General features: G+C 41.0%; 3 protein-coding genes across 5 annotated transcripts; 1 reads left to right on the top strand and 2 right to left on the bottom strand.

Annotated features, from left to right (window-relative positions):
* The first annotated feature begins 954 nt into the window (after positions 1–954).
* On the top strand, positions 955–8,872 carry lipia (lipase, member Ia). The gene is made up of 11 exons (XM_006799966.3): positions 955–1,120; positions 1,418–1,496; positions 3,000–3,370; positions 3,444–3,552; positions 4,302–4,403; positions 4,508–4,597; positions 4,679–4,843; positions 4,997–5,086; positions 6,200–6,308; positions 6,399–6,584; positions 6,704–8,872. The coding sequence occupies exons 2-11, from the start codon at positions 1,439–1,441 to the stop codon at positions 6,786–6,788; spliced, it is 1,365 nt and encodes a 454-aa protein (XP_006800029.2). The 5' UTR covers positions 955–1,120; positions 1,418–1,438; the 3' UTR covers positions 6,789–8,872.
* On the bottom strand, positions 7,524–11,911 carry si:dkey-71d15.2 (uncharacterized). Its single transcript, XM_006799968.3, has 6 exons — positions 11,690–11,911; positions 11,265–11,355; positions 10,481–10,585; positions 8,548–8,756; positions 8,302–8,365; positions 7,524–8,181 (listed from the first exon to the last, which is right to left on the bottom strand). The coding sequence occupies exons 1-6, from the start codon at positions 11,830–11,832 to the stop codon at positions 8,143–8,145; spliced, it is 651 nt and encodes a 216-aa protein (XP_006800031.2). The 5' UTR covers positions 11,833–11,911; the 3' UTR covers positions 7,524–8,142.
* A 1,728-nt stretch (positions 11,912–13,639) lies between these two features.
* On the bottom strand, positions 13,640–22,196 carry si:ch211-114c12.2 (uncharacterized). Of its 3 annotated transcripts, none has more exons than XM_006799963.2 (10): positions 22,110–22,196; positions 20,881–20,942; positions 19,999–20,715; positions 19,078–19,716; positions 15,931–16,046; positions 15,693–15,804; positions 15,431–15,506; positions 14,454–14,525; positions 14,213–14,362; positions 13,640–14,117 (listed from the first exon to the last, which is right to left on the bottom strand). In XM_006799963.2, the coding sequence occupies exons 2-9, from the start codon at positions 20,919–20,921 to the stop codon at positions 14,222–14,224; spliced, it is 1,914 nt and encodes a 637-aa protein (XP_006800026.1). In that variant the 5' UTR covers positions 20,922–20,942; positions 22,110–22,196; the 3' UTR covers positions 13,640–14,117; positions 14,213–14,221. The 3 variants fall into 3 exon arrangements, with proteins under 3 accessions (XP_006800026.1, XP_006800028.1, XP_087703398.1); XM_006799965.2 differs by having other exon boundaries at positions 20,029–20,715; XM_087847272.1 differs by lacking the exon at positions 22,110–22,196 and adding an exon at positions 21,714–22,013.
* Between the last annotated feature and the right edge of the window lie 57 nt (positions 22,197–22,253).

Genomic DNA, 22,253 nt, shown 5'->3' with positions numbered 1-22,253 from the left:
CACAAACACGACAAAGCTGCACACGAAACATTATTTTCTACACAAACATCAATAAAACTAAGACTTTTCAGGGAGGCTAGCTGCTAAAAAATGTTTTAGCCAGTCAGTGACTCTGTCTACTCTGTTTCAGTTCAAGTATATGAAAAACACTGAATAGTGTGATTACATAACTTTTCATTTAGTGCTAACATCTGGTCAAAGTTTCAGTTTGTCTAGCAGGATACTTTTATGACTAATATTCCCATCAGACATCTGCCTTTTTTCAATTAACTCTGCTCTCTTTAGTTTCACTTTAACTTTGAGCTGAGCTGTTTTTGAGTAAATGCAATGATTTTGTACAAAACACATTTTAAAAGTAATGCACCTAGCGCTAAGCACTGGTGCGTCTAAACCAATCTTGCCAGAACACACAAAGAGATAACAAGGCTGAAAGTCTTGTTATCTCTTTGGGTGTGTGTCATGTTCAGGAGATACCACAGATATGCAGCGATCTATATCTTTGTAATGTTTGTAAGGTATTTAGGACTTTATCAAAAGGTCCAAATTATTTATTGTAGAACTATTTTTCTAAAGAGGAAACTTTGAGTCAAATAGTCGGTCACAGAGTGGATGATCAGCTCATACATATGTCTGCTTTTACGCATTACTGTACTGTAATCCGCAATAAAGTGTTGGGAAATCTTTAACTGCTTTATGGAGGTGAGCTCATAATGAACAACTGGCCTTGGTTTTCCAGAAGTGACTTATGGAAAATCCCTTGAACATGTTTCACTTTCATTGTTATTCCTCCCTGATAGATCGCAGCACTTTGAAAAACAAATGCTATTTTTTTGGTTCCAGATCAGAATAATCTCAGTCAGCAACAAGCATAACCGGTGTGATCACGCAGGAAGGGGGAGCGATTTCATGGAAATTTCTCACCTGTGAACACAATGACCTGGGGTAAGGGGGTGTGGTTATCTATGCGAAAGCATGCTGGGCGGGAGCATTGCTGTGCTGGAGCATTGCTGTGCTGTTCTTCTCACTTCCTGAACTGAAGGCCTCCAAATATGTGGAGGTACAAACACAGGATAACCTAACATTCAGGATCTTTGACACACCACGTTACCCTGCATTGAAGGTAAGACTGATTACAATAAAACCATTTCATATTCTTACATTCTTTGGAGAAAGGCAGAACCTGTACTATACAAAAGGCGTGCTCTATAAATCACCAGTCTCAGGGTGTTCAAGAAGCAAAGACATATTTTTCTGCTCTTATCTGACTCCTGTTTGGTAGATGAGTAACCAGTTAAGGATACAGTGTAAAGTATTAGAGAAAGAGAACCGTCTGTTTTGTTTGTGTGGTTATATTATGAACAGGATAATGTTTGAAATGTCTTTTTATGTAATAGTCTGACTGATTAATCTATTTCAGTTTAAAGTGGCCGTGTAAAGCATGCTCCTGTGGCAGTATCTGATAACCTTTCTGCTGGTTACTGTTCAAATATGCAAAGGTAGGAAACAAATCATGAAAATGTAAATGGCTTTCTTTACATATCAGCAGTGTGTGTGTGTGTGTGTGTGTGTCTGTACAGTGTTTGCACACACGTACAGCTGTGGTCACAAAACATATGACAAAAATGTATCACAAGTTTTCAGTCAAGCAGCATTTGAGGAAATGCTGTTTCTTGGAATTAGTTAAAGGTCCTCTTCTAATTTTACTGTAAGCGGAGTCACTGCTGATGTGCGACTGTTACTGAAAAACACATTTCTGTACTTTTCTTTTCATCTTAGTAAATAACATCCTGTCAGTGATAAAATCTTTAAACAATCTAATAGTCTAGATATCATTTCAAGTTCTTACAAAGTCCGTGTCTAAAATATGCATTTGCTTAGCAGTAGATAGTTATATGTGCAGAGGTGTGTCCTGAGCTTGGGTGCTGTAAGTTTCAGTGAGTTAGTGCGAAATGAAAACTTGTAATGAGGAACAATGAACTACACCCTGAAACCAGTAGTACTGATGTCACAAGATGACATCAGCACAATGTTGGTTTGAGATATTATACAAACACGCTTTTGGCACTAAGTGATCACAAAAAAATGGTTTGCATGCTTTAGTCACACTGATGTTAAATCTCTTACGAGAAACATGTGGCCAAGGTAGCAGCGATACAAATTCAAAACCCGTTAAAAATGCAGTATTAAAAGACAAGACCTACAACAGCAACAATATCTATGCTGGTCAGATCCATAAAGGTCCCACAAGTTACATGAGACACACACTGGATATGAGGAATGGAAGTAGTCACTGTGATGTCAAGTTTGAGGCCTTGATTTTGGGGTTCTGCCCTGTTTTAAATCATTTGTTCACAACGAAGCAAGCAGCAGTATTTAACCGGTAACTCCTCCAAAAGGCTCCAACACTGAGTCAATGAATTGGAGATGTCCAATTCATTGACTTGACTCAGCATAAATGAATGTTTGCGAGTCAATTGAGGATCAATTACTGTTGCATTTCATATTAAATAAATACATCCTCTGTACAGGTGAATAAGAGAATTGGTTATGGAGATCTAAACCAACTTTTATTAACAGGTTGTATTTTCGCCATAAAGTTTGTCATTTTAACACTGGAGTCTGGGTGGATTCACTTAAAGCCTCAAGTGAGCAGTGCAGGTCATGCTGAATCTGTGGCTTGATTGTTCAGAGATGTTAGGGCAGCAAATCGAGGGCCTGCTCAGTTAGCCAGGCGGTTTGATTGTTGTGGCTGATCAGTGTGTTGTGGTAGAGTAGGTGTTTAAAAACCTTTAAAATGTACTGCAAGTACAGGGTGTCAGAATAACGGGCTATATACATATACTGTATATGACACACGCCTCTCAAGATGGCATAAAGTTTAGACGTATAGTATTTAGATGTTGTGCAATCTTTCCCATGCAATGTCTGCAGAGATCAATTACATAATATCTTATTTACCTGAATGCATCTGTCTTGTTTTGTTTTTTATCTCTTACCAGCTGAGAAATGCGATGACTTTACTGATCTGAATCTTGGTCACTCAATCATTGGTACCAGCCTCAAAGTTCGGTTGTTGCTATACACTAGATTAAATGGGACATGTGGTACCCTCATGTCCCACACCGACCTGTCTGCCTACCCCCAATTTAACGCGTCAAAACCGACCACCTTCATCGTTCATGGGTATCGGCCCACTGGATCTCCACCGAAATGGCTCAACAAGCTCACTGAGGCTCTGCTGGTCAGGAAAGACATAAACGTTATAGTGGTAGACTGGAACTACGGTGCTGCGAATCTGAATTATTGGGAAGCAGTGAAGAACACACGCAAAGTAGCATCCAACATCACAGCTTTGATTAACATGTTGCAGGTATGGCAAGTTGTCTGATTTCAAATGTCAGAGTGTGTAGTGTCTAGCGATACTAAAACTGATATTTTTTCAGGAGCACGGAGCCAATCTGAGCTCCATCCACATGATTGGTGTCAGTCTAGGAGCTCACATATCAGGCTTTACGGGCGCTAACTTGAAGGGAGAAATTGGAAGAATAACAGGTAAGAGTGGCACTTACATTGACATCACTTCCACTTTCTGATATAGAATTAAAACCTGAAGTGGTATTTTTACTTGTTTTAAATCCCTCTAAAACAGGCCAATAGTAAAGTGAGCCTAATTTATGTTTCAGGTCTTAAGAACAATCTTATTTGACTCAATCTAAAGGAGAAGAAAACTTCTTAAGAACTTGTCCCATTGAGAAATTTGCATGACGTTTGGAAACTGACGTGCTTAAGGGTGACATTTTGTTGTGGCTCTTGACTGAGCTTTTAATTCCTAGATTTCCAACTTTAGAAGTCACTAATAGCAAAAGGAGATAAAGCCACTGTTGCTAAAGGGTTTAATAAAAGTTGCAGAATGTATAAACAATGTGTTATTTGTCATGGTTGAGTTGTGGCGTCAAAGGAACATACCATGCTTCGGGTTTTGCCTGGGTTGGAGTCGCCATGAAAAAAGCGGCACGGTTTTGGTAAAATCCCTGAGGAGAGATGACGTTCAAAGATCACGCTAATTCTCTGGAGGCTCACTGAGAACATCTGGTTTAAAACAGCTTGGAAAAACTGTCACATGGAAAAAAAGATATGTGGAAAAAAATGAGAAAATGAGACAGCTATGAAGGTCAGCTGGGATAAGCGCTCGTCCTGGGTGTTGTCGGAATATTTAAGTGAGGTCAACATTCTGTTTTCTAGTGTTGTGTTTAGGACTGAATTTCAAGCTCGACTGATGTTTTCTAATGTGATGTTTGCAGCACTGGATCCTGCTGGGCCAGGGTTCAGAGGCCAAAACCCAGAGGACCGACTGGACTCTTCAGATGCACAGTTTGTAGATGCCTTGCACACGGACATGGATTGTCAGTCAATCACCTTATTTATTATTATGAAGAATTTCTTTTCTTTACACAAAACAGGCATACACGTTGTGTATATGTGTCAATTTTTTATTGTTATATTACAGTGCTGGGTTTCAAGGAACCTTTAGGTCACATTGATTTCTACGCCAATGGAGGAGCAGACCAACCCGGCTGCCCAAAGACTATTTTCTCAGGTAAGATCAGTAAGTTTAGGAAACTTTTGGTATAAAGAACTGAACTTTATGTTAACAATTTACTTTCTTATCCCTGAAAAGGACAGTATTTTAAATGTGACCACCGGAGATCGGTGTACCTCTTCGCTGACTCTGTAAATGCCACATGTACCAGCAGGACCTACCCCTGCTCGTCCTATAAAGACTTTCTGGATGGCAAATGCTTAACCTGCAGTCAGTTTGGTAATGCTGGATGTCCTATTTTAGGTTGGTGATGAAAAACACACAGATTAAATTTTTTGTCAACTAACAGGCAGTTACGAAAATCCAAATATGCACATTTTGCCAGTTTGTATTTTATTTCTTTAGATTTTACTTTGTATTATTCAGCACTGACACAGGTGTTTTAACCTAACCCAGGTTATGGTGTCATAAAATGGAAAGACATCCTGCTGGAACAGAACCAAACAAAGGCCTACTTCAAAACAAACGGAAAATCTCCATACTGCAGTGAGTAACAGTTTACTAATGATCACAGTAAGCTATAAAAAAAATCCTTAATTTCAATACAGCATACAATCTGATTGTCAGCCTGCACTGCCACCTAGTGGTAGACTATACTTTTCTCAATGGTTTAACACATTTTAATGTGCCACTTTATTAGGTACACCTGTTCAACTTGTTATTAAAGCAAATATTTAATTAGTCAATCACATGATAGCATCTCGGTGCATTTAGTACATTTTCCAGAGGTCAGAGTAGAATGACCAGGCTGATTTGAGCTGTTAGGAAAGCAACAGTAACCACTCTTTACAAATAAAGGTATGCAGAAAAGCATCTCTGAATTCACAACATGTCAGACCAAATGGGCCACAGCAACAGAATCAGAAAGTCTTGCTCCTATCAGCTAAGAAAAGGAAACTGTGTTTAAAGTGTGCACAGGTCCACCAAAATTAGACAAATGAAGATTGGAAACACATTACCAGGTCTCAGGAGTGTCGTTGTCTGCTGTGAGATTTGGCATAAACAACATGATAATATTGATCTTTCCTGCCTTATTTTTGAGATATCCCAGATTGTGCTGGTGTAATGGTGTGTGGGATATCTTCTTGGCACACTTTGGAGCCCATATTATGAACTAAGCATTATTTGAGAGTCACAGTCTACCTGATTATTGTTGCTGACCATGTCCATCCCTTTATCACCACTGCTTCCAGCAAGATAACACGCTGTGTCAAAAAGCTCAAATCATCACAAACTAGTTTCTTGAGTATGACATTTAGTCCACTCTTCTCAAAGGGCCTCCACAGTCACCAGATCTCAATCCAACAAAGCACCTTTGGGATGTGGTGGAACGAAAGTTTTATATCCTTAATGTGCAGTTGAAAAATCTGCTGTAACTGTGTTTTGCTGTCATGTTAATGTGGACCAAAATCTCACAGGAACGTTTCCAGCACCTTGTTGATTCTATGCCATGAGGAATTTTTTTATAAAAAATCTAAATGAACAGTTATGTTTATAACCCTTGAAATGGGGAATGAGCCAGAGAAGCAAGACAGGTTAAGTGTGTTTTATAGTTCAAAACAAAAGACTTGAATTAAAAAATGTCATGTCTTTGCTCAGTGACAAACTACAGGATGGATGTGGTGATATGGAACAAGGATGTGCAGTGGGGATACTTGACTGTTAAACTTCATGGCGATGGTAAACAAGCACAGGCAACCATAGACCAGTAAGTCTTCTCTGCATATATAGCCAAGACTTGTCTTTATCTCCATGTTACTACCTTCTCTAACTAATGTATTTTCCCCCCTCATATTAGTAAATCCTTAAATTTCAAGAAGTTCACAGACACTGAGCTGTTGGCTGCATTTGACAAAGACATTCAGTGGGTGGAAAAGGTGTCTGTTAAATTCTCCACTGGGAATGTATTGCAGCCCAAACGTAAGCTCAGAATTCTCCGAATCCGTCTCAAAAACCTGGAACCTAAAGGGAATAAAGCACAGGGGTATGCTAAAATTTTACCTTTAAGAAATGACACGCAGCATCAGCTGGTTTCTTTGTTGAAGCACTTCTTATATCTCCCAGCTGTAGATTTACCGACATGTCTGGTTTTTCCCCTCACAGGTCTCTGTGTCGATATGACGTCCTTCTCGAGGAGAACAAAGAGGTCACCTTCAGGCCAATTCCCTGTGAAGAATCCAACTTCTGAGGGGGGAAAGAAATTGCATAACATTTCACTGCATGTATGGAGAGAGATTCGGCTGATTCTACAGTTCTTCCAGAATTGTTCATGAAAAGACCAGGACTGCTAAAACAAAACAATAACACAATGTTGCCTCACAGTAAGAAGGTCTATGTTTGAGCCAACTGGCTCGCTGGGACTTTTCTGTGCAGTTTGCACTGTTCCACAGTCATTTGAGGGTTGGGTTAACTGGTGATTGAGTCTAAGTTCAGTGTTGGTGTAACTTTGAGCGTGGACGGTTGTCTGTCCCTGTTGTTAGTGCGATAGACTGGTGATTTGTCCAGGGTGTACCCTACAGGCCCCCTGCACCTCTGAACTGGACAAGTGGAAGATGGATGACTAGACCAGTAATGTGAATTAGACAGATTATCTGTCACAAATGAGTGAAAAAATACTAACATATTTACCTTTTTTGATAGAAAAGTAGGGCTGTCAACATTAACGCGCCATCACGATTAACGCGATTACATTTTTTTAACACATTTCACCCATCTGCTGCTCTCCAGAGGGGTTAATTGCGTTAAAATTTTTAATCGCGTTAATCGTGATGACGGATTAATCCGCGTTAACCCGTTAACGTTGACAGCCCCTGTAGAACACATAATGTACGACTGATAGATTTTATTGACTTTAGGCACCGGCCTTTGTTTTTTTTGCTTGTCTTTGCTTTTATTCCTGTTTACTTTTTTATGCCAATATAAATTTTCAACATACATATATCAGTAGTAACTATATTTATTTTTAATAAACACACAATGCACATCAGCACCCAGTAAATTTACATTCTTTGTGCAATCAGAAAGAAAACAAGTGCTATTTTTTTTCTTTTTAAGCCTAAAATCTGTGTGCTCATCCATATTACATTATTATAAACAAACTCTTTAGTCTCTGTAAATGAGCTGCTGCTTGTCATTTCTCATCCTTTTCTCTCTTGGAGTCACTGTCACAATGGATAAAAATGCAGTTCAATTATGCTGTAGTACATATTACCACCAATCATTGTCTTAATGGACGGTGATAAGTGAAATCTCCTGGAAAACTCAAAATGTGAGATTACAGTTCCCCGGCAAGAATGTTTATGAATGCCTTTGGTGACGTGACGAGAAAAAAACAAGATGTTTGATGTGTAACTGCGCCGGTCGTCTCCAGAGGAAAAGGACAGTTTGCTGCAGCCTCCGTCCTTATGTCTGCTTCCATCTTTGCACTTTCACCAGTGACTCAGTAAAAATATTAAGCCCTCTGGGTCAGCCCACTCAGCAGTCCAAAAAGAAATGGTAAATCAGAAATCTGATGAATCTGATGAAAGAATAGTCGTCTTTGCTCATTTAGACATGTGCTTCTTCATTCGCTGAATTTCCATCTAAAACGAAAAAAATTGGATTTTGAAAAAAATCAAATCATGATAAATCTTCCTACCTTGAAGTGTTTGCGCCCATTGAAATACGATGTTACTAAATTTTATTATCCTCGGCCACTTTACCTGTAACGTTAAGCGAATCCTTTTCTCCTCATCCAGCTCATTCATCAGCAGTTTGATTTCTTTGCTGGAATAACACAATATTGTTAAATTAGCACAGCAAAAACCTGCCTGAAACTACAGTTGGTTGGTACTGATGCTGGGCTGGGAGTGTCAAATGCCCTCCAGAGTGAGGATGAGCAGGTAAACAGAAAACTGCAGATGTCTACAACTTATAGCTAATGTGCAATTAGGGAAAGACAGCCATACTTGTGCTGAGTCTTCATCTGTTCAAACTGGCCCTTCAGGTCTCTCAGCTCTGTCTGCAGTTGTTCCAGGTTTGGCGAGGCATGCCCTTCTGGATTTCTGCTGGGCTGTGAGTTGATGCCTGCAGGCGGAGCTGGGTGCAGCACAGCAGAGATAGCCTTTGGCAGGAGAGAGGAGAAAGACTCTGTGGGCACAGTTTTGGTTTCTAATGCCTGTGGAAAACACAAAAGAAATATAAGAAGTTGTCATTTACTGCAGTTTAACAGCTGTGGATTGTACGACCTGTAGCATTTTATTTTATACACTGCTCGAAAAAATAAATAAAAATGAAAGGAACACTTTGAAAACACATCAGATCTCAATGGGAGGGAAAAAACTGTGCTGATATTTATACTGATATAGACTGCATGATGAATGATGGTAAATGGTAAATGGTCTGTATTTGTATAGCGCTTTACTTGGTCCTAAGGACCCCAAAGCGCTTTACACTATACACAATCATCCACACACTGGTGATGGCAAGCTACAGTGTAGCCACAGCCGCCCTGGGGCGCACTGACAGAGGCGAGGCTGCCGGACACTGGCGCCACCGGGCCCTCTGACCACCACCAGTAGGCAACGGGTGAAGTGTCTTGCCCAAGGACACAACGACCGAGACTGTCCAAGCCAGAGCTCGAACCGGCAACCTTCCGATTACAAGACGAACGCCCAACTCTTGAGCCACGATCATGGGGCGATCAAAAACAAAACAAAATAAAAACCCCAAACCTAACAACAACAAAAAAATCAACTTTAGAAAATATTTTTTAGAAATATATTCTTCAAATAAAAACAGGTTCACACATATTTCTATGATCCGATGATGCCACATCGTGAAATAGAAATAAAAATGATCAACCTACAAAGGGCCGAATTCAAAGACACTCTGAAAATCAAAGTGTGGTGTGCTGTGGGATCTTCTCTGGAGGAGGAACTGTCTGCATTTTCTCAACACATTGTGAAACACCATGAGGAACCCACAGGAGCACTGCACCAACATAGGGTCTGACAATCCAAGGACTTTATCCTGATAACTAACGGCTGTCAGGGTGCTGCTATCTAGCCTGAAGACGTCTGTGTGCCCCTCCATGGATATGCCTCCCCAGACCTCCTTGACCCACCACCAAACCAGTCATGCTGAACTACAGGCAGAATAGCGTTCTCCACAGCTTCTCCAGGCCCTTTCACGTCTTTCTCACACTCGGGGTGAGCCTGCTCTCATCTGTGAAAAGCACAGTGATGGACCTGCCAATTCTGGTATTCTAAGGCAAATACCAGTCGGCTCCATGGAGGACGTTGGGCCCTCAGGCCAGCCTCATGAATCAGTTTAATTGTTTGCTCAGAGACATTCACACCAGTGGCCTGCTGGAGGTCATGTTGTAGCGCTGGCAGTGCTCATCCTGTTCCTCTTTGCACAGATGATCAGATACGGTCCTGCTGATGGGTTAAGGACCTTCTACGCTCCTTTCCAGGTCTCCTAGAGTAACTGCCTGTTTCCTGAAATCTCCGTGCTCTTGAGACTGTGCTGGGAGACACAGCAAGCCTCCTGGCAATGGCATATATTGATGTGCTTTCCTGGAGCAGTTAGACTACCTGTGCAATCTATGTAGTGTCCAGGTGTCGTCTCGTGCTACTGGTAGTGACAGTGACCCTAGGCAAATGCAAAACTAGCGAAAAAACACTCAGGAAAAATGTCAGTGTCCTCCACCATGTAAAACCATTCCTTGTGTGTCATCGTTGGCCCTCAGTGCACCTGTTGTTAATTTTAGTAACAGCAAAGCAGCTGAAACTGATTAAGAACCTCCCTCTGGTCAATATTCTAAAAGTTTAATTATCTTGATGCTATGCTCTGATTAAAAAGTATTAATTTCATTCATTTTTTGAGCAGTGCACTTACAGGCGGGATGGATCCATTCTGAGTTGTTTGTTGAGTTCCTTCTGGCAGCGAGTTCTTTACTTCACTCTGGGTTTTCTTTCGCTCCTCCTCCATCATGAGTGTTACCTGTAAAATAAAGTCTAGTTTGAGACGTCTGATAAGTAAAATCCATTAAATGGTGACATGTTGTTCTAGCTGTTGGTGTTTCTTAGTCCCCGAAGATGATTTTCAACACGATTACAAAAAAGGGGACCGATTCACTAGAGGGCAAGTACCTTTTAACTTTGTTTTAAGTAAGGAGTCAAAGTAGATATCTTCTGCGTCTCTACTTGTCTCTCTGTGTGTATGGGGCAGCTCAGAAAAGTTAAATTTATCCCAAGGACAGAGTGACACAAGCAGACCACACCACACACTCTTTTCAAACACAGCACCAAGCTATAAACAAACTGGACGATTAAGAAATGGAATGGCTTGGCTTGTAGATGGCTTTCATTAAAAATGTATACTTCCCAGAGTCCGAAGCTCTGACTGTAACCTCTCATCTACAGCATGAGCTGCGTGCTCATTCAGCTTCTCCGTGACAGACACAACTGACACAAACTCCTCAGTGTCTTTGAGAGAAATGGAGATTACACGTTAAAACACACCTCGCAGAGCTTGGAAGTCACTGAATGGTCATTCTTAGACATCTCGCTCCTTCTTTTGCACATTTTCAAAGTCTAGATTAACATTCTGCCTCAGACATGCAGCATCCGAGCACAGTAGCATTTCAATACATGTAACAAACAATAGTTGCAAGGCTTACCGGGAATGAGGGCTGAACTATAGCTGCCCATCGTGACAGAGAAGAATACAGTGAAAGACAGAAAAACCCTGCAGTGCCCTTAAGTCTACATCTACAAATGACAAATGGGAGCAAGTCAGTGGGACACAATCAACAGAAACCTGTCAGCTCAGTGCAGTCTCACACCATGCTGCTTCTTTAAGAGATCTGTGCTCTTTGTCATGAATCAGCCCAGCAGCAGAAGTATTTCTTTATCAGTGAGTGTGAGAGAGACTAAATGTGTAAGAGCAGAGGCAGCTGTTTCTCTCATGCCACAGCAGTGAACTAATGTGCAACACATGCTGGAGCCAGTGCAGAGTAGGGAGCACAGTGACAGATTAGTAAACATAGTAAACCAATTACCAGATTATTGTCAGTTAAAGCCACGATCCGGAGCGCACGCTCACCTTGTTTTTCCAGCTTCGCCGCTGAGATAAAGCAGCATCTGCGGTAACCTGACACCACCCATTGTAATCCACAGTGGTCTGCAGAGTATGCTGCGATGAAGAGTGGTGCTGTCCGGTCTAAGTTTAGAGCAGAGCCCCCCCATTCTGCTCCCAAATATCAGCGGGGCACAGCAAAGGGCGTCACAGACTGTCGGCTGACAGTTGTTTAAACGGACAAACGATGCAAAAAAACAAAAAATCTAGAAGGTTGACGACTTCAGTTTAATTCTCACAAGCTGTTTCAAAACAGTCGTCAAAGGGTGAGCACGCTAGAGAGGCATATCCACCTAAGGTTTGCAATAATGTCTTCGTAAAAGGACATTCTTGTGAATAAGTTAGTAAAACGGTGAGTAAAAAAAAATAAAGAGAGGAAACAGAAGAGTTTCCAAACTCGCTCTACACACATTCACACTACTCGCATAACACAACAACAGACTGTCCTCCTGTCACAGTTCCAGAGATCAGCTGTTGTTGAATGCTTGAAAGCATTCATGTTGTTGAAAGAAAAAGATATGTCTTCAGCTTAGGTTTAAAAAGTGACCTCAAGCAAGCATCAAGCTGTCTGGGGTCACTTTGGAGGTCATTCCAAAGTGTCAGTGCCACAAGATGAAAGCCATGACCCCCTTTTTGTACACCTTTCAGCTGTGGGATGGGTCAGGAGTGAATAAGTTACAGACCTTGAGAATCTTGAGGGAGTATATGTACACATGCATTTCTACCAAGACCATTTAAAGCTTGAAACACAAGTACGATCACTTTACTTTGTAAGAGACGGAGCCGGTGCAGGACTGCTAACACTGGAGTAATGCAATCTCTTTTTTTTTTGTCGCAGTTCGTAGTCTGGCTGCAGAATTTTTAGAATAGTTGTAAGAGATGATTCACTAGTTGTTGCACAATGCTGCAGTCTAGGGGTAACAAAGGCACACATGGCTTTCTCTAGATCTGATGGACCTCTGGAAAAATTAGTATGAAAATTGTTCTGAGGTGGAAAAAACTGCTTCAGGACATGGCATTTGTCAAATTTGAAATATTTCAAAGATTTTTATTCGGTTTTAATAAAAAGAGTTAATGAAGACTAATTAACCTTCCAGCTCTCGGCTACACGCTGCATGATAAGTATCACGCAGTAATCATACTATGGGTTCACAGGCATGTTATAAGCATGAAGAGTGAGGTTTGAATAACATTTTAAATAGGCTCTAAAGATGCCTAATGACTGTAATTTCACAGTGCCCCAACTTTAAAAGATGTACAATATTTAGCAGCTAATATCAGTAATATTTAACTATTTACATTATGGAAATGTGAAGATTTTGAACTTTTTACTGTATTTTCATTAGCTTTTCCTATCAATAAAGACCCCCAACCCCCATTGCCACTCAAACTTCACCAAGGTACAAGAACACTTTCTGTGAATTACTAAAATAAACCTCAGAGAAAATAACTCTTTTACTCAGTGTGATTGTTTTTAATGTCGCTCTTAATTTGATCTGTTATTGTGTATTCTTTACGTTTGTACGGGATATTGTGTTTTAAATGTTATATACTTATGTGGTATGTGTATTTTGACTTTTGTTGCCAGGTCTCTCTTGGAAATGAGATTTTTAACCTAGATAAATAAAGGACTAATACAAAAAAAACAAAACAAAACAAAAAAAAAACCCATTTATTTTCTAAATGTATAATTACAGGATAGTCTGTATTTTTGTAGAAAACGGGAGAAAAAAAAACAAACAAAAACAGGAAATCTACAGCATCTGATTTAAACATTTGTGGCATCAACTCCCAAAACCTGTATCCACCGAGGTCTTTGCACTCATTAAAGGGTTACACAGTATGAAAATCATTGAATAATTTTAAATGTTGTACACTGTTAATGTTGTTTGGGAAAAAAAGAAAAAAAGGCTGAGACTGAGTGCTTAATCTCATTTTATTGAAAGTGTTTAAACACATTTTACAAGTAGTACCCAAGTGTCCACCGAGACTGTTTTCTAATCAAAGACATCTCATCGTGGGTCTTTATGGACAGTAAAAGTCAGATACTAAAGAGATTTTTTTTTTTTGCACTTAAATCTGAAATGTGACGCTGTTGGTATTAAAAAACAAACAAAAAACCCCAAACAAGGACTCCCATAGTCACAAGCAGCAATTACCAAATCATCTGAAGAGAGGAAAAAGCAGGGCTGTATAATACAATGGCCTATGTTACAGACAATGTCAACCAAAATACTGCAGTACTTTTACAAAGAATAAAGTAAAACACCAAAATAAATTGAATAAAAAGCTTTCACAATGCAGGATGGGATTGTAGTGAAGCTTTCTGCAGTCCCCCTGACAGCAAAGAGCTTGATGAGAATTTTTCTCCATCCATGTTAGCAGAACGTAGGACCTATACAAGAAAAAGAAAAAAATCTATAGAATCTTCTTACGTGTTGCTTCTGAAGCACGTATCAAACTTGAAGCCACTGATGCTTCCCAACTCACTAGTGGTCATCACCAGCGTTGCTGGTTGGGTCCTCGGTTGTACGGTGCGCGCTGACGCATCACTCTCATGTTACGGTATTTGGACACGATACTGTAACTCTTTCTGAACACTGGTCTCTGATTCGGGAAAGGACGCGGCACCAAGCTCTCCTTTTTCAAAAACAAACAAACATGTAATGAAGAATTCGTTTTAAAGAACGAATGCTTCTTTTCCAACAAGTGAGATGATCTCTCTACTTACCATGAGTGGTCTTCTAAAATTCCCAGACAGTTCAGGGCCCATCCTCCGTGGACCACCAGTGAACTTTGTTCTCTGTAAAAGCACAATGGTAAAAGCTGAGTATATACAGCATTTGTGTGATTGTACTGTAATAACAATACAAATTAGTTTTACATTTTCCAAAACATTACCGCTGTGTTTTTAAACTAGTTTCAATGTCAGGATGCTATAAAGTGTTAATAATAGTTTATCTTCATACCTCTGCAAGCTCAATATAGTCAGAGTTGGTTGATATGGACAAAGCTTTTATCACAATAGAGAAACAGGTCTGCATTACTAGCTGCAATAACCAGTCTATTCACCAACTCTTAAACTTATCAAAAATAAATGTTAAAATAAAATGTCCTTGAAAATCGGGAAACCTATGATTTTTGTTTCAAGTTTGAGAACAAATTAAATATCTAGCATTATTAATCGTGTTACAAATATGAGAATAGCATCTAACATCATTTAGACTTTCTTTCAGTCACCTCACACATTTACTTTTTCTACACTACAAGTATTTGGATAAGAATACTTAGCTTCAGGTTTAGCAGATGTCCTTTTGCAGATAACAGAAACATGTCCATTATGATTGGCTGTTGTGGTGGCGTAACGACACCCTTAAGTAATGTCTGACAGGCCACATTATTGCCTGTCTGAATTTAAACGCCTACAATTTTCGACACTGACATTCTTTCCCTTCAATAAAGTACTCTGATTGTTTTATAGCCCAGCATTAAATTTTTATTATGATTTCACTGAAAACATCTACATTAACATGCAGACTATTTAGTTTCTTTCATATTTGATCTTGCAAAGATATTTAATTATAATTACTTTACCTTATTAATGCAGACTGACATTGTTTTACACAAGTTTTGCTGATTATTACTGTACATTTAGAGCAGTCTGTCTTTATGGATTATCTTTTCTTCAGCACTGTTTCTTTCACTCACTTGCATGGGTCCGGGTCCGGGTCCTTTCCTTAAGGGTCTCCCAGGTCTGTAGCTGTCATGCATCATATTAACAGGCCTACAAAAAACAAATAGCCATCAGAAACCTGAAGAATACCTTATTTTTATGCTTCTGTGAAATCATACATTTTTCTCATACAGCTAAAAGAGCATGAGGCTGTTACAGCAGTCTTTGAAAAAGACTGAACCTCCTAGTAAAGCAAGAACACCGCCTCAAACGCTGGCATAGTTCTTTCCAATGTACCTAAAGACCCTCTTATCCAAATATTCCTGTTTTCTGTCTTCAGGAGAAGATCTGGTATCACTTGACTTAGAGAGGCGTCTGTTTGGTGTGGTATCGGCATCTGAACTGTGATCTAAAACCAAAAAAAACATTTGAAGACACTGCTTAAAACAGTTGACACCTTCAACAGATTATTAGATGAAAAATAAAATAAAAATAAAAATGAGAAATAAGACAAGTACACAAAAACCTGACTTACCACTCTTTGACTTTGGGCTGCGGCCCTTTGGAGGCGAGCAGTCCTTGGAGGAGGAGCTCGGTCCAGGTGGCCAGTGCGACAAAACGACAAGATCACGTTTCTCTATGGGAGAAGATCTGAGGAGAAAGTCACAGAGGTGGTGTTGAGAACACCAGTTCTGAACATAAATAACTTGAAATCTCTGAATAAAAACAGACCTCTACTACAAACTAAAAGAAAGCCTGGCAGCTCTTAAGTAATGCAATTTAAACCAGTAATGAACAAAACTGTTTTGTATGCTGACAATTCAAAAAGCCACGCATCGCTTGGGTACTTACAAAAAACCCCATGGAATGTCCATGCTCCTTTACTCCTATTTTTGTACCCTGAATCAATCAGTGCTCTCTTCAATTACTCAGTGATTGACAGAGGAGCCAAATGTCGGACGACGTTAAGAGATCAGCTTAGATCAGATCAAGTCTTCTATCATCCCTCTTTCACAAGTGCAGGAAGGCAATGCATTTTCCCCCCAATGTCAGAATGAATTTCTGGAGGCTTTATAACCATGTTGTTCCTTTAGTCCTCTTCAGTTTTCATCATCCAAAGGGCTTCCCCGTGGTTTAAAGGGGAGATTGGAGTCATCAAGTGATCTATAGTTCTGAAGGTAGAGGCACAGCTTGGTTTTTCTTAGTTTCAAGAGATGATCTAAAGGTTGTCTGTTCACAAACAAGTCCAGGTTTAGAGTGGACTTACTTGAGGCTTTTTAGTGCCAACAAAGGAGGCTTCCATCCAATCATACTCTTGGGATGTTGGGATGTTAGGTATATTGGAAGAAAAGGCTGGGATCAGTTTACCAGTTCTGCCATTGATGGGGGACATTGGCACTCATTTCCTCTTCCATTGTAGTTTAAACTTACATTTGGGTAGATCAGTGATATTCGACGGAGAATGTTTGTTTGGGGTTTTTTGGTTCCTGAAACTGACAAGGTCTTTACAGGTTGGCATTCACAAGTTTGGGTTAGAGACTTTCGTTGCAGTTGCCTAGTAAAATGGCTCAAATGTTTTACTGTCCATGAGGCTTGTGATCCACACTTTATTATTTGATTTGGGTCAGACATCAGACGGGACAGGTAACCTGCTAGTCCAGCTTGCGTTCACACTGATTTAAATAAAAATAAATAACAAGATGTGACGCAGATGCAAAGAGAAAGCTGATCTTGTATCTGTTCCCTTTTAGTATCACATTAGGATTGAGGCGTCTTGTAATATCTTTCCATTCTTTTGCATCCATTGGTGTCATATCTATGGGCCTCACTGATATTGCGTACCTTTGTGATCTCAGTGCTTTTTCCAAAAAAATTTAAGGTGTCATATCAAGACATTTCATACAAGGAAGGGTGATCTGATGTGATTTGTCCATGGCGTAGCTCTACAGTTGCTGATTTAACTTGATGTGATTATCCCTCATGCATGTCATTAGAAAATTTTCAAATAATTCTCCAGAACTGACATGATAGTTATGTGGGGTATGTCAGAAAGGACGGGGTGCTATGAGACCGTTTCTTATGAAGTTGTGGTGACTGCAGAGCAACAGGTCCAGCGCTTAGATCCACTGCATGAAGTGCAAGTAGCAGTTTGGCTCCTCTTCATTGTGCTGATTGGCAATGATGTAGCACCACTGAGCTTCATGGTTACGTTTGTCCAAACCAAGCTGATCCAGTCCTTCTGCTGAAAATGAATTTGCTTTACTTCTGTCTGACACAGAGTGGCTAAAATGCCTGGAAGTTCCACAGTGTCTGCATACTGGACTACACATCTGATGAAAGCTCGAGGAAAAAGTCCCGACTGTGGTTAAGTGCTAGATTTTGGGAGGCTTTTTTGGTTGTTTTTAAAATTTTTGCTCAATTCCTTGTCTCTGGTTTTAAATATTTTATGTTTTCCAGACTCAAGCATTAATTTGTTTACTGGATTATTTGAAGGGAACAAATTAAGGGTTATGGCTCAGCTAATTAATCACTGCAAATAAATGCAAGTGCACTTTGCCAGCTACTAGGAACAGCAGCCATGTTAACCAGTGTCCCAGTTTATTTGAGATTTACTGGCTTTTTGGTCTCTGCAATCATCCTCCGTCTTGAAATTATGACTGTATGTGCAGCTTTCTTCTTGGCTCGTCTTACGATTTTTCTGTCTCATATCCTAATACCCTGAACAGCAATTAGTCATAAAACAATGTAAAGCTTTCAGATTTCTTTTTCCGCAAGGAAATACGAATTTTAAGGCAACAATCGCTGTACTTAGTGACAATTGCACCATTTTCAGGAGGCTGTGATAAAATTTCAGCCCAATGGAGCCTTCAGCAGCACAGTGACCTCGTCTTCTGATTTGCGCCATTTGTTTTGAGGTTAGGGTGGGCTGCTTAACTGCTTCTTGATAGAGCATAGACATAATGTGTTTCCTTATCTGGAGAGCCGAGTTAGGAGCAGGGGGGTTGGATAGGAAGCTCTGTGCAAGATCAGAACTTGACAACGCGATGACCACAACTGCTGTAGTATGTGTATTCGCCTGTTCTCCTTCATATATATTAGTATTATATATTGTTCACCGGGGTCTCTCGTGAACACACTTCTGAACACCATGTTTCCACTAAGGTGAAGCATGTAATTACAGTTTAGGTGATGGCAAATGCGGTCCTCTTCACGCCCATCATTTATCTTGTTTTGCATACAGCGACATATTGTTTTACATGAGAGCTGTTAACATCAATTTGTGGATGAAAAGGGCTTCAGAACATGCTGACGAGCACTTCTTTTGAGATCGAGTCAGCAAGTGCTGACAGAAGAATCCTTTGACAGCAAAGCTCAAACTCTTCATCAAGGGGGTTATTAAATCTTTTGGCGAAGATTTAAATTTGATCCTGTGTAACAGACGCATAAAACTTCTCTCCATCCCACTTGACAGGTAGATACTCTGATACATATGTGGTGGTATGTGAAGGTGGCATGTGAAAACATTTGTGGATTTTCATCAACCGAACCACTGCTGCACATTTAGCTCATCACGACATCTCCTTTTTCCACAGTTGGGACCACTTTCACATAGAGACATTCTTGACCTCCTAATCATCATCATCAAGCCCCTGCGAACAGTGCAACAAGGAAAATACCGTACCTGTGCGCGCTCAAGGACCGACGAGACTCCACCTGCTCTTTTCCTGTATCAGAGTCTCTGGAAGACTTGTTGGCACTGCTTTCTTCTCTGGGGAGTGACTGTGGGGGTTTTCCCCTTCTTGTCTCCACTTTTCTCAGGGGTACTGCATTTAATTGGAAACGTTTCTTCCTGAGAGCAAGAACAGAGCTGGCATTTCCTTGTAAAGCAGAATCACCCAGGCGAAACCTCGGTCGCACATATGGGGGTATTCTGAGCCTCATGAGTGACTCTGCTTTGACTTGTCGGCTCTTAACCAGGAAACTTCTATCCCTAAGAGACAAGGGTTTGCCACCAAATGGCCTGGGAATGCTGAGCAGTTGGGGTCTCACTCTCCGGATCTGTTTTGCATTGCCATGCTCCAGTGCTGCGTCCGAGGAGGACATGCTGATGTCTGATATCCTCCTCTTGCGGGGTCCTGCCATTTGCCTCTCCTGAGGGCCCCTGTGGTAGGAGGATGAAGGTGATGGGCCTCCTTTCCATGAAGGGGATCTGTAAGGAGGTGGGTGAGGCACATCTTGTGCCCTCTCTCTACTGTGGGATCGGCTACCCTGCCTCTCCATGGGACCACGCTGGCGCCTGGAGTCTTGCTCAGATGACCACCTGCATATCCATCAAACAATAGAGAAATCATTATAATGACAGATCCATTGCCATTTTAAGTTGGAGACGGAACTTAACTCTTAAATGACAGAAGTAAACAGGTAGGAGGAGTAAGTTTTTACAGGTGTGATACTCCTCAATGGCAGGTATAACCACATTTACACAGGCCCCCCCATTAACCCCCTCTAATAACTATGAGCTGGGACATAGTAGAAGTAATCATTACAGCCCCTTTGACTGGGAGGACTGGCCACCTTCAGGCCTCTGCTTTAATAATTTTACCCAGCTGGGCTTGCTGCTTCACGGCTGTACCTCTCTGTACACGAGCCTCTCGCATGCATCTCTCTGGGGTTCCTCTGTGACCCCGAGGGCCCATGTTGCCCATTATGTGAGAATGATCCAGCCTCGTGCCAGCGCTTCACGTTGTGACCCGAGTGTTCCTGAGTGGGCCTTTCTCTTGGACTGTAATTCCCTCGAGGGTCTCGACTCCGCTGCTCCTGATGAGGAAAGCCTGACTGCCTTTTGGGGCCTTTGAAAGATCCCTGGTAGCCTGGTGCAGAGCCTGGCCTCCTATCAGCCGGGTGGCCACGAAAATGCCTTGGGGAAGATGATCTGTGACCAGAGGGGTGACCATGAAAAGATGGACCTCTCTGACTATGATGTCCTTGCGCAGGACCATGAGATGATGACTGATGCTGGACTTGAGGGGAGCGGGTTGGCCTAGATGGAGGCAGCCGTCTCTGGCTATGGTGTGGTTCCATTTTAGGATGGTACGGTTGAAAGGAATCCTGATTTTGGGACCTCCAGTTATTAAAACGTGGCTCCCTTTGCTCTCCCATCAGAGGAACTCTTCTGACAGGTGGGGGTCGTCCTCTACCTCTGGATTCCCTCCAGTTAAGTGGAGGCTTTGCTGGGTAGCCCTGGGCATCTCTTCGACTTCTAGAACTGGGGTTGTAATTGCCTTCATTGTGTCCAGTAGCATGACTATCTCCATAAGGTCTAACAGGACACAAGAAACAAAAACTGTTAAGTTCCACCAAACACTTTAAATCATTTTTAAAAAACCAAGTCCAGAGTTCATGTTAAGTCATCAACTTATAAACTTTATGATGAACATAACACCAGGTGATGCTAATGCAACTAGATACAACTGAAAGATATTACCTGGGCTTTAAGCGTGGTGGTCCAAAATGCGTTCGGACCATTTTTGGCAGACAGTGAATAATCTATGGACAAAAAGAAATCGAAATCATTGAGTCTCAAAGAGGCCTATCCTGACTTCTCGGCCATCCACATCTTTGTTATGCACTTGATGTGTTTTAATAGGTAACTTTACTCCCCCCCAATACAAAGACAAGCAGACATGTGCAACATCTAATATTGTCAGATATATAGTTCCATTTACTTCCAGTTAAAAATTTTAGTTTAATTATAATGGGACAAGTTGGCTTTTTAGGCTTGAAGTCCGGTTTCCATCGAAATCAACTGTAATTTACATATTCCTTCAAAACAACTACCCAAGATGGCTGCGCAGTGTCCATACTTGCTTATAGAGAGGTTTTCGCGGAAACTTTAGAGTCACACTTTCAAAAGGAATAAACACTAAATAGGATGTTACGAAGATATAAAAAAAAAAAAACTGCAAAAAAAAAAAGAGCGAGAGAGGAAAAGGAGAGGGTTTTCTTTTAGCGCCAACTGCTTGTCGTTTCTAACGAACATGTTGTTTATATTCGCCTACAATTCATCATGTTTAGAGCATCCCAGTCGTGAGAATAAGTACGAAATTGCGATAACACCGCTATGAAGGGACCACATTTCCCACACCTCCTTTTACCAGAGCCTCTTGGCTCATTGTGGCGACCCTAATTAAACTCGACGGCTAAACAGTTTGCTACGAAAAGACAAAAACCAGGTGACCTCCATTAATACAGGCTTGATTGTATCATCGTAAATTCTAACTTAAAAACAGTACGCGTAGGTAGGCTGGGTGGGTTTACCATGGTGGCCGCCGTTTTAGTTTCGTCCAGGAGCAGAGCTGACCGTGCTTCCATTTTTGGCATCAGCTCGCTTCAGCTGTTGGTGAAAATAACACCAGACAAGCACGAATGAAAACCACCCCACGCCAGGCCCGAGTACATCGCCTCAATGTTTTTGACTAGGTCAACATTTGTTTTTGGGGTTTTTTTTGAAAAAAAGAAGAAAGCGCATCTAATTGCAAAGTTAGCTGAGCATAGCTAGCTACTTGGGATCTTTCGTTAGTTGGTAACGTCCTAACGCTAACCGTCCAAAATGACATTCACCCGAATCCTTTCAAAGGAGTAACAACACGTTACACAAAATAACACAAAAGGTTCACCAATGCGTGCAATTCGGCCATTTCGAGAGGTACTTACCTAAACGCAACGGAAGAGTGAAAGACGAACGCTGAGCACGACACAGCACTCGTCGTCTCACGGCCTTCTTCTTCTTCTACTGCTTCTTCTTGTATTTTTCTCGGCAGTTAGCGAAAAGCTTAAAGGCGCATTAGCGCCACCTTC

The sequence above is a fragment of the Neolamprologus brichardi genome, chromosome 10, assembly GCF_056152115.1.
Source record: "Neolamprologus brichardi isolate AB-2024 chromosome 10, ASM5615211v1, whole genome shotgun sequence".
NCBI lineage: Eukaryota > Metazoa > Chordata > Actinopteri > Cichliformes > Cichlidae > Neolamprologus > Neolamprologus brichardi.
The sequence above is the reverse complement of the archived record's forward strand: the minus strand, read 5'-3'. Positions and strand labels throughout refer to the sequence as shown.

Excerpts from the sequence above, each read along its gene's own strand:
- lipia (XM_006799966.3), top strand. The coding sequence starts at position 1,439 with ATGCTCCTGTGGCAGTATCTGATAACCTTTCTGCTGGTTACTGTTCAA. Across the intron at positions 5,087-6,199 it reads CGGAAAATCTCCATACTGCA|TGACAAACTACAGGATGGAT; the intron begins GTGAGTAACAGT and ends GTCTTTGCTCAG. Across the intron at positions 6,585-6,703 it reads AAAGGGAATAAAGCACAGGG|GTCTCTGTGTCGATATGACG; the intron begins GTATGCTAAAAT and ends TTCCCCTCACAG.
- si:dkey-71d15.2 (XM_006799968.3), bottom strand. The coding sequence starts at position 11,832 with ATGGGGGGGCTCTGCTCTAAACTTAGACCGGACAGCACCACTCTTCAT. Across the intron at positions 10,586-11,264 it reads TAGTTCAGCCCTCATTCCCG|GTAACACTCATGATGGAGGA; the intron begins GTAAGCCTTGCA and ends TTTATTTTACAG. Across the intron at positions 8,757-10,480 it reads AGAATGGATCCATCCCGCCT|GCATTAGAAACCAAAACTGT; the intron begins GTAAGTGCACTG and ends TGTTTTCCACAG.
- si:ch211-114c12.2 (XM_087847272.1), bottom strand. The coding sequence starts at position 21,776 with ATGCCAAAAATGGAAGCACGGTCAGCTCTGCTCCTGGACGAAACTAAA. Across the intron at positions 16,047-19,077 it reads CGGTCCTTGAGCGCGCACAG|ATCTTCTCCCATAGAGAAAC; the intron begins GTACGGTATTTT and ends CTTTCTCCTCAG. Across the intron at positions 14,363-14,453 it reads ATTTTAGAAGACCACTCATG|GAGAGCTTGGTGCCGCGTCC; the intron begins GTAAGTAGAGAG and ends TTTTTGAAAAAG.